The sequence below is a fragment of the Lupinus angustifolius genome, chromosome LG11, assembly GCF_001865875.1.
Source record: "Lupinus angustifolius cultivar Tanjil chromosome LG11, LupAngTanjil_v1.0, whole genome shotgun sequence".
Lineage (NCBI taxonomy): Eukaryota > Viridiplantae > Streptophyta > Magnoliopsida > Fabales > Fabaceae > Lupinus > Lupinus angustifolius.
The window spans coordinates 18589504-18608040 of record NC_032019.1 but is presented as its reverse complement, the minus strand read 5'-3'; the positions used below and the strand labels follow the sequence as shown (position 1 = coordinate 18608040).

The window sequence follows — 18537 nt, the reverse complement described above, 5'->3', positions numbered from 1 at the left end:
CAAGTCAAAAGTGAAGGTTTAAACAGGACAACTTCCAGTTATATGTTTGGCTCAAATTTCATGTTGATGTGTCTCAAACTTATGGACATCTATAACTGAATAATGCATATCTTTAAATATTACAATACTAATTGTGTGATAAAAGTTCTCAGTGATAATCAATAATGTATTGGTTTAGTGGTATAAGGCTATAGATTCTAGAATGATTCTGGGAGTGACACTTGTTAGGAGAGGTAGTCACAAATCCTGAAAAAGTGACTAGTTTCCATCATAAGGTGAGGAGATAACATTGTTATTACCAAAAATAATAAAAATAGGACAAACTTATATGCAGTTCTATAGGTACTGATTATACTGGTTTCCAATTAAAACTTGTCACGTAGATAAATTGTTTTACACCAAAAACAGGTGATTACCATCTTTCTTCTTTCCATTTTTCATTCATAATATTTCTTCCTTAGGTGATGATGTTCACCAATAATATAACAAAAAACAAGGATAATACAGGTAAATTTTCAAAGATTCCTTTGTTGCATTTTCATTCGTCATCAAATTCTTCCTTTGTGTATGCATTTTTCATTCGTAATATTTTCGCAGATTGGGGAAAGTTTTTGTTACAAATAGAAAATGAAATTTGAAAATTTGGGATTGCATAAAATAATACACATAAATTTTCAAAGATTCCTTTGTTTTTTATCACACCAGTTCTGTTTAGTATCAATTACAATAATATTGGACTTTAAAGTTTTTATCAAATCAGTTCTGTTTTGTTAATAATGGTTCGATAAACTAAATATTGCACAAAATTAATCACACTGATACCTTTCATAAATGAAAGAAAAAATCACATGATTTGCAAGAGAAAAATGGAGTTATTGGATATGTTATAACTTGGGAGGAAGAAGTACTAAGAATGAACAATAGAAAAGAAGAAAGATAATAATCACGTGTTTCGGTTGTAAATTCTTTTATCTGCGTGGCAAATTTTAATTGAAAGCTAGTATGACTAGTACCTGTTGAACTGCACATAAGTTTTGTCCAAAAAATATTGCAAGAGCACCCACAAATTTGTTACAAAAATTTACAGTTTTTTTAGTAAGTTTTGTTGTCTTAATCAATATTGTTTGAACCGAACTAGATAGTCTGTCTGATTGATCCAATTATAGACCAGAATATGGAATAATTATGTATATCCAGAAACCTATTCAATTAGTCAATCTATTCTAAACTGGTGAAAATATAACTGAATCTGTTTGTTTTGTAGAAATAGAGAAGATGAAGAAAGTGTGAATCGTGAGTGATAGTGAGGAGAAGAAGAAAGTATGGATTAGAAGAGAGAGAGAAAGAAAAAAGAGAGAGGGAGAGAGAGAAATATGTAATCTAACTTTTGATTTCTTTATGATTTAATACAAACAAAGAGAGCATTTGCTCTTTACTTATAGAAATTTGGGAACATAACCAGCAATGTATATGGACATAAAGGGGGCTAAATACATTATGAATATAAAAGTAAAACAGTTACACTGACTGAACTACACTAGTATTCTCCCTTAAATTTGGAGCTACCATGATCACGTTGAGCAGTGTGAAGATCAGTGATGTGAAGTTTGTCTCGAAGAAGAGTAAAACGGGAAGTAGAGAGAGGCTTGGTGAGAATATCTGTAACTTGATGCTCAGAGGAAACATGCTCAACAAGTAACTGCTTGCTGATTACTCTTTCTCTGACCCAAAAGAGATCAAGTTCAATATGTTTGGTCCTAGAGTGTAAGATTGGATTTCTGGAGAGTAAAAAATGCTCATATTATCACAGTATACAATTGGAACATAACTTTTAAACTGTAATTCTTGAAGAAGACTTTGAATCCAGATCATCTCACTGGTAGCAATAGTTAAGCTGTGATATTCTGCTTCGGCTGTAGATCGAGCAACCTATTCTTGCTTCTTTGACCACCAAGGGACCAGATTAGGACCTAGATAAACACAGGCCTTAGAAGTAGATTTTCTATCATAAGGATCAGAAGCCCAATCTGCATCATAGCAAGTATAGAGAGGAAGAGGATGATGAGGAGATGTCGATCTTAAAAGTAAACCATGAGTAATAGTCCCTTGAAGATATCACAATTTTTTTAGAGCTTTCCAATGTTCTTCTTGAGGTTGAGAGAAAAACTGACAAATCTTACTGATACTATAAGAAATATCTGGTTTGGTAATCGTGATATACTGTAAGGCCCCAACAAGAGATCGATACACTTTTTCATCCTCCAAGAAATTGCTTCCATGCTTAGTAAGTTTGCAACCCCCAACCATAGGTGTAGGTAGGCTCTTCATATCATCCATATGAATTTTTTGTAGTAAATCCTTAATGTACTTCGACTGAGTAACAAGAAGAGACCCATTTGATAATTTTTTAATTTCAATGCCCAAAAGATAATCCAAAGCACCAAGATCTTTTAGAGCAAAAGCAAAATTCATCTTTTCAATAAGTTGCTTGATCAAAGTGGGAGAGGTACCCGTAATTATAATATCATCAACACAGCATAACACAAAAAGTTTGTATGTAGAAGTAGTCAATAGAAAAAAAGAGTGATCACAGCCACACTTTCGGAAACCAAAGGTCAAAAGTGTTCCAACCAATTTGTCAAACCAGGCCGATGAGCTTGCTTAAGACCATAAATGACTTTATTCAACTTGCAAACTAAAGTGCTATAAGAAGTCTTAAACCCTTCTGGTTTTTGCATGTATACTACCTCCTCAAGAACTCCATTCAGGAAAGTATTATTAACATCAATTTGTTGAACATCCCATCCATAGGTTAAAGCTAAGGTTAACACAACTCTCACAGAAACATGTCTTACAACAGGAGAGAATGTCTCATTATAGTCAAACCCAGGTTTTTGATGAAACCCTTTAGCAACCAACAGAGCTTTGTATTTATTAATGGTACCGTCAAGATTTTCTTTTACCTTGAACACCCATTTGCACCCAATAGCCTCTCCATCCTCAGCTAAAGGAAGCAAACTCCAAGTGTCATTATTTATTAAGGCATCAAACTCTGCTTCCATAGCACTCCGCCACTCAGGAAGAGACAAAGCAACCTTGGCAGATTTTGGCTCAACATAGGCAGTAAGAGCACTAGGAGTAGACAAACTCCTAGACCGAATAGTTTTTGACCGAGTAAGCATAGGGTGAGAGTTAAGAGGAAAACCTTGACTAGGACCAGGATCCAAGGGAGGCTGACTAAAAGATTGAGAATGAGTAGTAGAGAATGAAGTAGGGTTGGAAGTAGTAGCTGAGGTAGCGGAATGTGGGAGAGTACTCGAAGAAGGAGACTGAGACACCACCGTAAGAGGTATACACACACTACTACTAGATTGTTGATTGAGTGTAGAGATGGGAGAGATAGTGAAAGGAAACTTGGTCTCATTGAAGACAACATCACAAGAAATGTACATTCTACCCATAGAGGAGAGACACTTATACCCTTTGTGATGTGAGGAATACCCTAAAAAGGTGCACTCGGTTGACCTATATTGCATTTTGTGTTTGGTATAAGGTCTTAAACACGGAAAACACGAGCAACCAAAGACTTTCAAAAAGGTGTAGCCGGGAGAGGATTTGTATAGACGCGTATAAGGCACATTACCCTTAATAGATTGACTGGGTAGTCTATTAATGAGATAAACAGTAGTGTCAAAAGCATATTCCCAATATTTTAAAGGAAGAGAAGCTTGGGCAAGCAACGTTAACCCAATCTCTACAATATGTCGATGTTTCCTTTCAATCACCTCATTTTGATGATGAGTATGGGGACATATAATTCTGTGATGAATACCGAGAAAGCTTAATAAGGAAGCAAAAGGACGAAACTCCCTACCACAATTGGTTTGGACAGACTTCAAAACTCCCTTAAATTGAACTCCAACCATATTGTGAAACTGTCTAAAAATATTAAGAGCTTCTGATTTTTGCTTAAGAAGAAAAACCCAAGTATATATAGTACAAGAATCAACAATAGACATATAATATTTGAACCCTGAAACCGAGAAAACCAGAGCAGGTCCCTAAAGGTCAATAAACATCAACTTAAAGGGAGTGGAATAAACCGTGTGAGAGGGTTGTGAAGGTAAACGATGAGATTTACCTATAGCACAAGCATTACAAAAATAAGTGTTGTTTTTATTAATGAGAGGAAGTTTTCAGCGTTTCAAAATATGTTGTACAACTCCTTTATGTGGGTGCCTAGAAGAGAATGCCATAACAAATACAAGTTTTCATTTCTATAGTATGTATGTGTGGCAGAAACAAAAAAAATTACAACTTGAAGCTACATTCGAACAAGTGGAAACCGAAACAGAAGCAAGAGACAATGAGGCTAGAATTTGGAGATTGGTGAAGACATACAACCCTTCAGGACCGAGAGTTCCCTCTAGAAGTAAGGTACCATTAACCTGAGATTTCACACAACAATAGTGAGAATGAAACTCAAAATAAACAGCATTGTCCTTGGCAAATTGACTAACACTAATAAGGTTTTTGGTTATAGAAGGAACCAAAAGTAAAATTTTAAGAGTGAGGACGCGAGATGGATCATAAGGAGAATTAAACTCAGAATCACCAATACCTGTAATAGGAGCACCGAAACCATTACCCATAAAAATATTGTCAGATCCAGGAAGACTAGTAGAGTGCATCAAATTGAAGGAGTCTGGGGTAATGTGATGTGTGGCTCCCGAATCAGGATACCAAAGTTGAGAGTTATAGGCATGTGGCTCCATAGCAATGGGATGATGCTGAGGACTAGGTTGCCCTTGTGCGATGGAACGAATCAATATAGGACTGTGCAGGAGACATAAGCGTTGGTCCCAATACAAAAGGTTGATGACATCCAAGATGCGACATATGAGGGGTGCTGTTGCTATAAGGCCCCGAATATGGGCACTGAAACTGAGAAGGAGCATAAGCATGCATAATCTGAGCATAAGCAGGCTGAACAAACCAAGTAGTGGAAGGAGGCATCTATGACTTTTGAACAAAATGAGCAGAGGAACAAGGCAGCTTTGATTGTATTACTAAATCAAACCGGTACCAGCATTGCAAGGCCTCATGTCCACGCTTGTAGTAGAGTTGACACTGGACAGAACCTCGACCACGTCCAAACCGGTTACCCCTGCCTCGACCAAAATAATTGCCACGACCTCGAGCATAAGAGGGAGCACCAGACTGGTACAGCGCTGCTGTTTCTACAGAATCTTGCTCCACGTGAGAAGGAAAAACAGAATCAGTATTGTAGGCAGAAAACTAGTTCTTGCGCTGCTGTTGATGCTGTCCAGCAGTGGAAAAATGGTTCTTAGGAGATGTCCGAGCAACATTCACAGAGAAAACCTCATGTGTTGGAGGATGAATCCTCTTAAGATAGATCTCATGAGCCATTAATAGGGATTCAAGTTGAACAAAGGAACATACCTCTGCTCTATTGTTGATCGAGGTGACGAAAGACTCATATTCGGAAGGGAGACCTTCAAGTATTAAACGAACCTGTTCCCGACCAGAGATGATCTCACCAACAGCAGCAAGGGAGTGAATCAGTGCCTTAACACGAGACACAAACTCACTAACAGTTTGAGTTCCTTTCTTGATAGTGCGAAGCTCAGAAAGAAGAAGTTGACTTCGAGCATGAATTAAAGAATCAAAAAACGTATGTATTTCATCCCAAATTTGCCACACGTGTCGGAGCCCTAGAACACGGGACTGAACCGACTCAGAGAGTGACTGAAGTAGCCATGAAACCACATGATGGTCTTGCTCCTCCCACTAAATAAATGTTGGATTCAACCGTCCAGATTCACAATCCTCTTCAGAAAGAAAGCGGAGAGGAACTTGAGGATTAACAACATACCTTTCAAGCCGATGTGAAGCAAGAATAGCTTCAACTTGCTGCTTCCAAATGAAGTAATTTTTCTCAGATAATTTGGCTGAAATGACTTGAGAGAAGGTCACTGTTGATGGCGGAACAACTGTGAAAGGTCGAGGAGACAGCGACGTCATTTCCGGCAGAAAATCCATGGTGATTTTCGATCTATAAGCTCATGATACCATGTTTGTTTTGTAGAAATAGAGAAGATGAAGAAAGTGTGCACCGTGAGTGATAGTGAAGAGAAGAAGAAAGTATCGAGTAGAAGAGAGAGAGATAGAGAAAGAAAAAAGAGAGAGAGGGAGAGAGAGAAATATGTAATCTGACTTTTTATTTCTTTATGGATAATAAAGTAAATCAGTTACACAGTCATACAATCAGTTACACTGAAACTGAACTACACTAATAAAATCGTTTTGAAATCTTTAAACTGAGTGGTTGGATGACCGTTTTGCTCCAATCAACTTAAAAATATCCAAAATTTGAATAGACGCACTAACGTTAAGTATGAAACCCTATTATGTCTCAATCCTTATCCATCATTAAATTGAAATATATATATATCTTTTATTTATATATAAGACGTTGTCAAATTTGACCAAACTGTTTAACTCAAATATCATAACATTGGTCTTAATGATTTTTGATCAAGTCTCCTTTATTTATTTATTTATTTATTTAAAGATGATAAACAAAAGTTAGAAGATACTATAACTAGCATAATACAACAAAATAAAGTTTGACATTGGAGACTTTTGTTTGATGAATTTTGAATAATAACAAAGTTTTATGGAAAAATCCATGTTACCACTTTGCATGACATTATTGAGAAATTGAAAGTCCAAATATGATAAGGTAACTAATTGATTGAAATGTGTTTATTGAATTTAAGTCTTTCTTTGATTGAAGAGTAGAAAATGAGAAAAGAGAAAGAATGGAGAAAGAGAGAGGTGAGAAAGAAAAATGTGAGAAACAAAGTAGATTTTTGTATTGTTTGATATGAGAAAAATAGAGAAAAAAGACGAGAAATTAAATATAAATTTTGGAATGGCAAAATTATCCGTAGAATAAAAATTGTGAAAGAGGTTAAAGAGAGTGGTTAAAGAGATTATTTTTGTCATTTCACTTTCCTTCCCACTTTCTCCTTACACCAAAGGGAAAAAATTTTGATCAGTCTCGTACACTTTTTCATTTCTCTTCTCCCTTACTATCTTCTCCACCAAATGAGAAAAAGATTTACCATCTCTACAACTTCTCTCCTCTCAACTCATTTCCTCTCTTTCTCTATACAACCAAATTAAGGCTAAAGGTATCTCTGATATCATAAGCTAGTTGAATCGAGGCAAACCAGAGTTCAGCTCAATTTAGTTCAATAAGGATTTGCTCAGCTCAAAATTCGAATCGAGTTCGATATGCGTTACTTTTTTAGCTCGAGTTTGACTCGTTTAAGTTCACGAATTGTTCGATTCGGTTTATTTAGACAACTCAAATAATTATTTCATTTAAAAATATATTGCACAAGGTTATATATAACAATAAACATAAGAAAATAGTTTATGTATATATCAACCCAGCTCATGAAACTAACAAGACGTACTGTATTCAGCTTAAGTTCGGTTCGTTTATTTAACGAGCTCAATTTTCAGCTCAAGTTCGACTCATTTGGTTTATAAATCAAGTTTATCAAACTAATTAATGAGTCATGTTTCGAACGAATACTGAGTTGGTTCGGTCCATTGCGAACATAACTTCGTGCCACATAAACTAGTTAGTTAACTAATAAGCTATTTAGGGATCTTGTCAACAACACTCATATCCATAAATTTTATAGGAAGTGTTGTTAGATTAATTCTAATTAGTGGTCCATGTTCTTGGAAGTTACTAGTTTGAATGAAAGTGCCTAATGTGACAATGGATGGCAATTGAAGGATCAAACTAGTGGGGGTGTTGTTAACTTCCTCCCCTCTTAGTTCATGGGTAGTTTCCGTGAAAGTGGAAGAATTACTTTTTCCAATAACCTCTCCTAAACCCTTATATAAATAGAAACACTCATGCATTGGAAAACATCTCATTCATCTCATTCTTTGCTATCTCATGAATAGAAATATAAAGAGAGAATTATAGAAGCACTAGTGTTTGAGTAAGGAAAGTGTAGTGCCATATAGAGAATGAAGAAAACTAAGTTCCTAATCATCAAGCAACGCATAAAGTGAAGGCGAAGATGTGAGAACAAAAGCAACCAGAAAGTGCATAAAGGGAAACACAAATGGAACCAGATATTCCTTAACCTATTCTTTTATCACATGTGAATGTCATAATGTTAAGGTCTTAGATTAAGGGGTTCTTATGAACCATTAAAGACTCATAAAAGTTTTAAAAGTTTAACAATTGGTATCAGAGCATCAGGTTAGGAACATTATGACATTCCTTGTATTTCTAGAATTGAATCATGAATACACTAAATTGGAACAATAAACTTATTGTTACAAAATGAAGTAATTGTGAATTGTTCTCTTTTGCTTCAATCTGGAGTTAATTATTTCAATAAAAATCGTAACATTTTTCTATTTTTCATAAAGTTACTATCTTTCTGAAAATGTGAAATAATTATACTTGTATGAGGATCACTCATGATGATAACTCGACCTAACTGACTGGAGATCCCAAGAAATAGGTTCAATGGGTAGCAACAAGTTGTGAAATGATATGAGAATGAACATGCTATAAAATTATGAGAAACATGATTCGTGTAGCATATGTATGGATGAATTAAACTCTTAATGAGATCTATACTCCAATTGGAGTGGAGTACCTGGGCTACAAGAGTACTCTTAATGACACAAGTAGTCATATTGTGACAGTTTCGAGAATTGACACTGGTAGCCATTGTGAGAATTTCGAAAATTGACACTAGTAGTCATATGATGAGGTGTAGTTGAGATCGGTTCTTATAGTGCATTAAGAATTTGATATCATAGATCTGAGCTATTTTATCTTAGGAACGACGTGGTTGATAGACTGCTTACATATTTTGCAGTACTACGGAACGTCTTAAAATGACCGGTATGATTGTATTATTTCGTGTCATTTAGAATTGTTGCAAGCTACGGTAATAATAATTTTTAATAGCTAATTATCTTAAAATATATTTTAAATATAAAATAAGATTATATTCAAGAAAATTAGAAACTAAAATAAGCTATTGGTACTAGAAGCTTTAGTATGAGCCAATGATAATATAGAATGAATAATAGACTTAATTGACTTCTAATTTGAAATGATAATGTGTCCAAATTCATTTGAAAAAAAGAAAGATATATGGACTTAAAATATTTTATATAGTTATTATATTATTTACTATTTATTTTTAATAATTATTGAATATCTTAATTAAAAGTACTTGAAATGAATGGCAGAGATAAATATATAAATATTTAACTACACTTTTATTCATTCCAAATCCATTTTGATATCATTACGTCATTTTCTTCGTTGACTTTGAAATGAAAATGTGTCCAAATCCATTTTGATATCATCATATCATGTTCTTCAATTCTCTCATTCTTCTAAACTGAACCTAACTAACTACTAAGACTCTCTCTCTCTCTCTCTCTCTCTCTCTCTCTCGCTGTCTATTTCCAACTAACAACACAGGTCAGTGATCATGTTTATGTAAACCGCATCTCGATTATATCACTGCTTTAAGTTGAAACCATCATCAACGAATTCATCGTTGATAATAATAATAATAATTGTGACGATACTTGTGATATAGATTTTGTACGTAGCGATGGCTAGGAATGGTGGTGAAACTGAATTGAAGAATCACAGTGAAGAAGGCACTGATTTCGACTTTGATTTGTTCGTCATTGGTGCTGGTAGTGGTGGAGTTCGTGCTTCTAGATTTTCAGCTACTTATGGAGCCAAGGTATCATAATTTCATATTCGTTGTTGATTATGTTATGAAGTGATGTAGTTTTTTTTTGGATATTAATATTGACTTATTTGTTTGATCTTTCTGATATTAATGTTGTGGAACCTGTGTTGTGTTTAAAGGTTGGGATGTGTGAGCTTCCATATCATCCGATTAGTTCAGAAACGATTGGAGGTGTTGGTGGAACGTAAGTTCAACCTAAACTTGTAATGAGTAGGATGGAGTCATAGTCCAATCATGAATTTTATGGTTAATGTAAAATAGATTCATAATATTTGAAAATACTGGTTCTATTGATGAATATATTTTCCTGTCTTTCTGTTTGTTTTGCTGCCGAATATTGTAGATTTAATTTTGATGAACTTGCATGATAATTTGTGGTCACAATGATGGAGTGACTTGCAGTTTGTGTGTGATTCAATACAGTTTTTGTCCTGTTTTCACTCATTCACCTTTTTGCTCATTAATACCCCTTCAATTCCTATGTAGTTCTGAAATAAGATTACAATTTTTTATTTCAAAGGTGTGTTATTCGTGGTTGCGTTCCCAAGAAGATTTTGGTCTATGGAGCGTCTTTTGGAAGTGACATTGAAGTAAGTATAGTGTTTTGTAAGGACTATTTATTGGATATATAGATCAATTGACATGATTTGCTCATTTGGTGTATCTTTTCTTGTTTTTGTATTTTGGTGTTTTCTCTATTGTGAATTGCTCGGTTAAAATGTTTTTTTCTCCCTATTTTAAGAGTATCACTTTTAGCGGGTAAGTTTGGCATGACAATAAGGTTGTTGCTTAGTGACCATGAGTTCACTGGTTTAAATCCTGAAAATGATATCTCCGCTTGCGGGGGTACAAGTGTAAGACTGTATACATCTACGTTTCTCAGGCCCCACTAAGTGGGAGCCTTGTGCATTGTATCAACCTTTTTTATTGGAAGAGTATCACTTTTAATTTGCCATTGAATTATGGATGACTAATTTGAGTTTTTGGAACTAAATGGAAAACAGTTCAGCTTGTAGCATAAAAGAATTGGCTTTTATTTCAAAGAACATAGGCCTCTCCCAAGCTTGGAGGAGTTAGTTTTACTAGTTTCATACATTAGATTATATCTGATGCAGTGCAATAGGAGTGGTTCAATATCTCATGAAGTATGTGATGCATTGCACTGCTAGTTGATCGATCTATTACTTCTCTCTCCCTACATATATGTCAATTGCTTAATTTTTATTTCAGTCTTTCTTGGATCATCTTTTTATTTCACTTTTTTCTGATTTAACAAATTTGACTGGTTTGGTAGGATGCGAGAAATTATGGATGGGAATTGAATGAGAAGGTTGATTTCAATTGGAAGAAGCTCTTGGAAAAGAAGGTATTTTAAGCTTCTTATGTTTTTATTAGAATTATTATTTTTCTGTCTATGCAATGTATAGTATTTCCACTTCTATCAAAATTTAAAAAGATATTAACTGTTGTCTGTGAAAATATTGTTTGTGAGCTGTGAGCCAATAAATATCAGAGTGAAACTGGACTAAGTGAAAATGCTACATAAAGGTTAAAGATTATGAGAAGAGCTAACAGCTAACTTTGGTATATCATTCAACCTATTATGTATTTGATTTGGCTACAAACATTATGCAAGTAAACTATTACATAAGGTGAAGTCTGTGTTATCTTTGCCTTTTCTAGATACTGCTTCATTTGTAAAGTCTACATGTTTTGCTTGTTCTCCCAGCTTATGGTTATTTATTAAATCTGAGAGCAACTTATTCGTACCAGAGAAGCATGAAATTTGTTTAACTGTATGTCATTCAGTAATCAAAGTTCTTTCACAAAAGTGCAGACTAACGAAATAAACCGATTAAATGGAATTTACAAGCGAATGTTAGCTAATGCTGGGGTTAAATTATTCGAAGGCGAGGGAAAGATAGTTGGTCCAAATGAAGTTGAGGTGACCCAGGTTGATGGCACCAAGTTGTCCTATTCAGCAAAGCACATTCTGATTGCTACCGGTGGTAGGGCTCAAGTCCCAAATATTCCAGGACAGGTGAATTTGCTTATATTGAAATACTGCTGCAAACTATTCTGGCCTATAGCTTTAATATTGTGATATGCATATTATGCGATATTATTTCATCTTGCATGTACTTTAATACATGGTGATTATGAATTTCTATGTTTAATGCATATCTTAGGTAATGTTTGGAATGAAAACTTGAGCAGTGAATGGAAGCATGTATGTATATTTATTTCACGGTTTAGGAAAACAAAGTTAGTGCATTACTTTTTTATTATTTTTCCAATGCTTGAGCTACAGGAATCGTCTATTCCTTTGGAATGTTTATTATGACCTTTCCACTTTTCATCTGTGCCATCATCACTTTCTTTTCAGAAATGTTGATCATATATTTTTTTGAAGTTCGTTTTAAATCTTCTATATACAAATTATTAATTTTTATCCTATGTGCAATGAGTTCCTAATTAGAAATCAATGTTTTATCAATGGACGTGATACATGATAGAGCATTATGGCATTGCTCGATCCATGCTATCGTCCCCACCTATTGGGACTAAGGCTTGGCTGTTGTTGTTGTTGTTATGCAACGAGTTCCTGATGTCATCTCTTGCCATTTGGGCGTTTTTACACAGGAGTTGGGTATAACATCTGACGAGGCTTTGAGTTTGGAGGAATTTCCTAAACGCGCTGTGATTCTTGGAGGAGGGTTTGTCTCTGTCTTATTCAGTCAGATGTGTGCTAGTTCAACTACTTGTTATCCCATGATTACTTATGTATAAAATTTTGCTTTCAGTTATATTGCTGTTGAGTTTGCATCTATATGGCAAGGGATGGGTTCTACAGTCAATCTAGTCTTCAGAAAGGAACTGCCGTTGAGGTTGGCTCTGATATGCATATTTCATTTCGATGTGGTATAATCTTAAAAAGGGAAAAAAAGAGCTAAAACCAAATAAGTGTACTTTGACTAAAGTAATAGTAAATTACAATAATTTTATAGCTTCTTGTGTATTTTGAACAATGATATTTTCATCTTCCAAATTTGGTTAATGATTCTGAATTTTATGATCAACAATATTTGTGTGCCTACAAAAGATAATATGGGTTTCTCTAGTGTGTATGAATTTGTTGGTTTTTGGTTTCTTGAAGCATGTGATGACATCCTAAACTTCTTTAGCTGGGATTTATTTAAGTAAACTTTCAGTTTTCAAAGCTGAGAGTACTGGTTTCTTTTGGTGTCATTTATACGTAGATTTTCTTCTTTTTTCTTGTGATATTATTTCTTCGCTCACTACACTACATTTTATTAATAGGATGCATTTTTCGTTCGTTTTTTGTTAGCATCACTGTCTTACTCTTTATGTCTGTGGAATACCCTCCCTTTATGAATAGAAGTTTGTTGTAGAGGGTTTGATGATGAAATGAGAGCAGTGGTAGCAAGAAATCTTGAAGGCAGGGGGATTAATTTACACCCAAGGACAAGTTTGACACAGGTATTTCCTTTTTGGAATTTGCAACTCAGGTTTATCGTAATGAATTAATTCTAAAATGTACAAATTCTTATTCATTTTTTCTCTTGGTGGTTAGCTGATGGCAACAAATTTTATTTTGTAGTTGATCAAAACAGAGGATGGAATTAAAGTTATCACGGATCATGGTGAGGAGCTGGTTGCTGATGTTGTACTATTTGCCACTGGTAAGGATACATATAACATGGACTTTTTAATGATTAGTTTTTCAGAGGCTAAAAATGTTACTATTTACAAGTTGCAACCATAAACTCCTTAGGTAATAACTTAGTTTTTCTGGCTTAAAAATTAAACACTCACTATTATTGATTTATTGTCTTTATTAACTTAAACATTTGATGGAATCTTTGCATATAATCGTGCAGTAGTTTTTTTGCCATTACTAAGGGTATCTCCTTACCTTTTGAGTAAGGAACTAATCTCTTTCGGGGTGCATGGTTACCCCTCCCAACAAGTGTCGCTCTCAGGAATCAAACCCTTGACCTTTTGGTCATCCTGAGGATCTAGTGGACATCCTGAGGATCTAGTGGAGCCTTACACCACTAGATCAATGTTTTGTTGGTGTGCAGTGGGGTTGTTTGTTGATAATCTTGTCGGTTAAAGATTAATGACCCTTTATATCCTAATTCCTAGCATAGAATTGGCCCATCAGTTTTTCTAGTCTCTTGCATAAAACTGATGAATAATGCTTTCTGCAACTTTATCTCATTGTATTTTTTGCTTGCCTTGTCAAAAAAACTACATATAAGTGTTTTTTTGTTGGCTACAGGCAGGGCTCCTAATACAAAGAGGTTAAATTTAGAAGCTGTAGGTGTGGAGCTTGACAACGCTGGAGCTATAAAGGTTTGCAGCTTCCTCTTTCCATCTTTTGCTTGTTATTTTGCATGCTCTATCATCTCTTTTTGATTTAACTAAGGATGGTTTATTCTCATTTAGCAATCTGTATGATATATGAGATGCTTTTGCCATTGGCTGGATGCTGGATTGACAATTGATGAACTAACGAATGATTATGACACTCATAATTTCTAAATTTTATGTATTCAATTTTTTAGGTTGATGAGTACTCACGCACAAACATACCCAGCATATGGGCTGTGGGTGATGTAACAAATCGATTCAATCTTACCCCAGTGGCCTTGCTGGAAGGAACATGCTTTGCGGTAAGTGTTCCTGCTGTGTTAATATCCCTTGTCTTACAATTATGTTGACTTGTCCATTTCTAGTATACTCATTTTCTTTCTATGTGCAGAAAACGGTATTTGGTAGCCAGCCAAGCAAGCCCGACTACAGTAATATCCCCTATGCAGTATTCAGGTATTGTTGGTTTTGCATGACAATTTGGCAGCTATGAACTATTTTGAATTTGACAGGTCATGAATTTGTGTACTTCCCTTCTTCTGATGTTACTATTTTTTGCTTTGTTGGCTGAATACAATCACACTTTTTTGTTCTGCAGCATTCCACCACTCTCTGTAGTTGGTCTCAGCGAAGAGAAGGCAATAGAGCAAGCAAATGGCGATTTGTTGGTTTTCACATCATCATTCAATCCTTTGAGAAATACCATCTCTGGGTATGTATAGTGATTTTGGAATTCACTTCGCATTTATTGTAAACCAATCTATTGCAGAATTCATGATGATGTGGACCTTTGGTCATTTAGTTCTACTGATGTGTTTTTCGGTCAATCCTTTAATGCTTCTATTTATCTATAAACCAGAAAGAATCCTTTTGGTAATTTAAAAATCAAAATTTTCACATTAGTCTAGCATTGTTTTTTTTCAAATAGGCGACAAGAAAAAACTGTTATGAAGCTTGTTGTTGATGCTGAGACAGATAGGGTTCTTGGAGCATCTATGTGTGGACCAGATGCTCCTGAAATTATGCAGGTACCTTAATGCCTTCACACTGGCTGCTATGTAGGAAATGCCAATTGAGCGTTTTCTTATGTTGTTCATTAAATTTTTAGTTGTTTTCTTTTTTCCTCAAGTAAATTGTTATTGTGCTTCTCTCACAAATTTGTTACCCAAGGGAGTATACTACAATGTAGATTGTGAATAGAGTAAGCTTCAGTCAGGGTGTTTCTTTCAACAAGGTCAAATTGCATTAATAAATAAAAGTGGGCAATTGTTGTGAGGGACTCCTAGTCACAAAAATGCTGAAAATATTGGTTTCACAGCATTTTTGTGGAAATAATCAAAGACAAAAAAAAATAAAGCTGATTCACCGAGTGGCTTGTTGGTCTAGAGTTTGTTCTCTAATTATCCTGTCCTAGGCTTAAATATGGCACAGAGAAAGACAAAAATAAAAGTGGTGAGCTATGAAGTAGTAGAATGAGTGCCTTTCTGTTTTTGAATTATTTAAAGTATTGGATTGAATCTGAAATGGTACTTTGCTGGCTCTTTCTTTTTGAGGTCAATAAGTATATGATGTAGGATGACAATGAAACTATAATATAAGGTCTAGTATTCTCATGAAAACAATAAATATTTATCTTTTATCTGTTTTGAAATAAGCTAAAGTGTTTAAGTGTCAAGAAAGTGTTCAACATTTGTTGTCCAGATCTTGCCTAGCGCATTATGCTTATGCAGCATTGTGGATGGTTTGATGGCTTCAAGCTATGCCATCTAAAGAAGTAAAATAAAAATATATTAAGTACTCATGCAAAGAGGCATAGAGAAAGCCGAAAACAAATGAATTACATCCATGATTCCAATTGCTTTAAACAAACAGAGAGATAGAGGAAGAAAGAACTAATGGAAATGTAAACAACAATTGTTAGAGGAAGAGTAGAGGTGAAAGTTCTCTTATCGATGATTCTTAAGCAGGCGAGAAACCCTTGTTGGCGGAATCTGCTCTTCAGTCTTTTACTAGCTTAGACTGTTTTCTTATAGACTTTTGTCATATCCAGTACTAGGAAGATAGTCTGTATTGGTCATATAATCTTGAGATTCATCTATTAGCTGTCTCAATTATATTTATTCAATCATTAATTGCTATTTACATTGCCCTATCCCCTCCCTTGAATAGCAATAATCTCAGTTTATATCTTTCTTTTTTGTGTGTTTTGTAAGCTATGCCATGTTCTGGTGTTCATGCACTATTGGTTTATTGTATGCTTCTAGCATTTACTGCTCTTTGGGTCTTCGCCGTATTTCATTTGCAAAGATGATTATATTTTCTAATTTGTCACATGGATGTTGGCGATCAATAGGGTATTGCTATTGCGCTGAAATTTGGAGCTACCAAGGCACAGTTTGACAGCACTGTAAGTTTCCAGCTTCTGGGACCTTCTTTGTTTTCTTTTTTTGTGGTAGGGATTGGATATTGTAACTGGCTCACTGCGATAGCAATTGAATAAAAGCAGTGCTATGAGAAACAGACTGGATGGGCCAGTCAGACTGGTTCAACCATGAAACATACCATCTGGCAAGTCCAGTCAAGTTAAACAAACTGCTTATTTGAAAACTGGGCGACAAACAACTGAACTGGTTGAAAACCTGTGAGCCGCACAAACTTTGCACAATTTAGTGGATGATCTTGACCAGGTTATTATCCATAAATTACCCATGTTACTTTGGAGTGCACTAAACTTGGGTGCTTTGTTTTTAATACTGGGGCCTCATTACTAAGCCACTTGCAGTTAGCAAATATAAGTACAGTTTTAGGGTGTTTGAACTCAGGTCCTGAATTTTAAATGGCACACAAGCATCCACCACTGGCCCATACAAGTTTATTAGACATTTATCACCCCATAGCACAAGTCATTAGATTTAAGTATCTTGAATAAATCATACAACACAATAGGGCATTGACTCTTTCAATTCTATACTGCTATTTTTATGCTAATATATATTCCTAATTGCATCACTTGACTCTTTCCTGTAGGTGGGAATACACCCATCTGCTGCAGAAGAATTCGTTACCATGAGATCAGTGACAAGGCGCGTTGCTGCGGCTACAAAACCTAGAACAAATTTGTAAACCTACAAGGGAGTAATAAGTGGTTAAGTGATCAGGGTGGAGGACTTAAAGGAATGGAGTGATAAAATTCAAATCTCATCCACCACAAAATACTATCAATTGCTTATAAAAAATAATTTATAAAACTACAAGTAAAAATGTGATCAGTTTGGTGATAGTGCAAGTTGAAACCTATAACTTTTGCTCACAATTATTTTTAGTAATATAGATATATTTACTATAACTCTCCAATATAAAGGTCATTTCGTTATTATTGTCAGTGAAACAGTTTTGGTATGTGTTAATGGTGTTATTTCAAATTAAAAAATTTGTTATGCAGATTGCAGTATTTACTATTTTGTACTCAAGTCCCTTCACAGCACAGTTTATCTTGGATAAATCATAGAGGCGATTTGCCATAACACTACAGCAAATAGTGGGGGCACAATCATCTATATGATCATAAACAAATCGTATTACCATTCTTGGTTAGCAAAGCATTCCATTTTGCACATATCTCCAACTATCACAAATGCATTTCCAAATCATTGATGCATTCACCTTGTAGGAACATCATTCAGACCACCTTCTCTATTTTTATATGAAGAGTAAGAGTAACTTTTCTTGTGAATAATAGATACTGTAGCCGTACATTGTTTTCTTCACAAGTTGATTATTAGTTTCCTTTTTTTAACGCAAAGGAACACTCTGATATTTTCCAAGTCAAAAACCTGACAACAAGCATAGCTCTTATGCTCTGTATTGTGTTTAACATCCAATTATTAAACTAAAGCAAATGTTTTATCCAAACTCAACTTTTGGCTCAAACCTCCACACAAACTTTTTTGGAAAATTCAAAATGGTGTACCTTTGTTGCATTGCATCTTCAACAAACTCTGTTTCTCACTTCTAAGTTCTAACTAAATGAGGTTGGTCAATCTCTTCATAAATAAAACAAATGTATATATATATATATATATATATATATAATATAAAGGATCCTTCTGCCTAATTGGTTATCCATGTTTTCTCCATTAAAAGGACTTGCATGGTGAATGAGGAAATATTAAAAAGCATAATCACAAAACTATATCATTAAAATCATATTATTCAAGGTGTCTCAAATAATGTCTAATCTACCTAAAGCATCTAGTGGATTGAGGCTTACTACATCGTGAAAAAACAAAAT

The 18537-nt window shown here is 34.7% G+C and overlaps 1 protein-coding gene across 2 annotated transcripts; it reads left to right on the top strand.

The window, feature by feature from the left end:
- Window positions 9389-17642, top strand: LOC109361339 (glutathione reductase, cytosolic-like). Of its 2 annotated transcripts, none has more exons than XM_019606797.1 (18): window positions 9389-9565; window positions 9687-9839; window positions 9968-10032; window positions 10369-10438; window positions 11143-11214; window positions 11686-11889; window positions 12492-12565; window positions 12653-12736; window positions 13262-13349; window positions 13471-13552; window positions 14155-14228; window positions 14441-14548; window positions 14638-14702; window positions 14845-14958; window positions 15175-15274; window positions 16600-16653; window positions 17274-17366; window positions 17490-17642. In XM_019606797.1, exons 2-18 carry the CDS (start codon window positions 9702-9704, stop codon window positions 17490-17492), a joined length of 1488 nt encoding a protein of 495 aa, XP_019462342.1. In that variant the 5' UTR covers window positions 9389-9565; window positions 9687-9701; the 3' UTR covers window positions 17493-17642. The 2 variants fall into 2 exon arrangements, with proteins under 2 accessions (XP_019462342.1, XP_019462341.1); XM_019606796.1 differs by having other exon boundaries at window positions 17274-17375; window positions 17498-17642.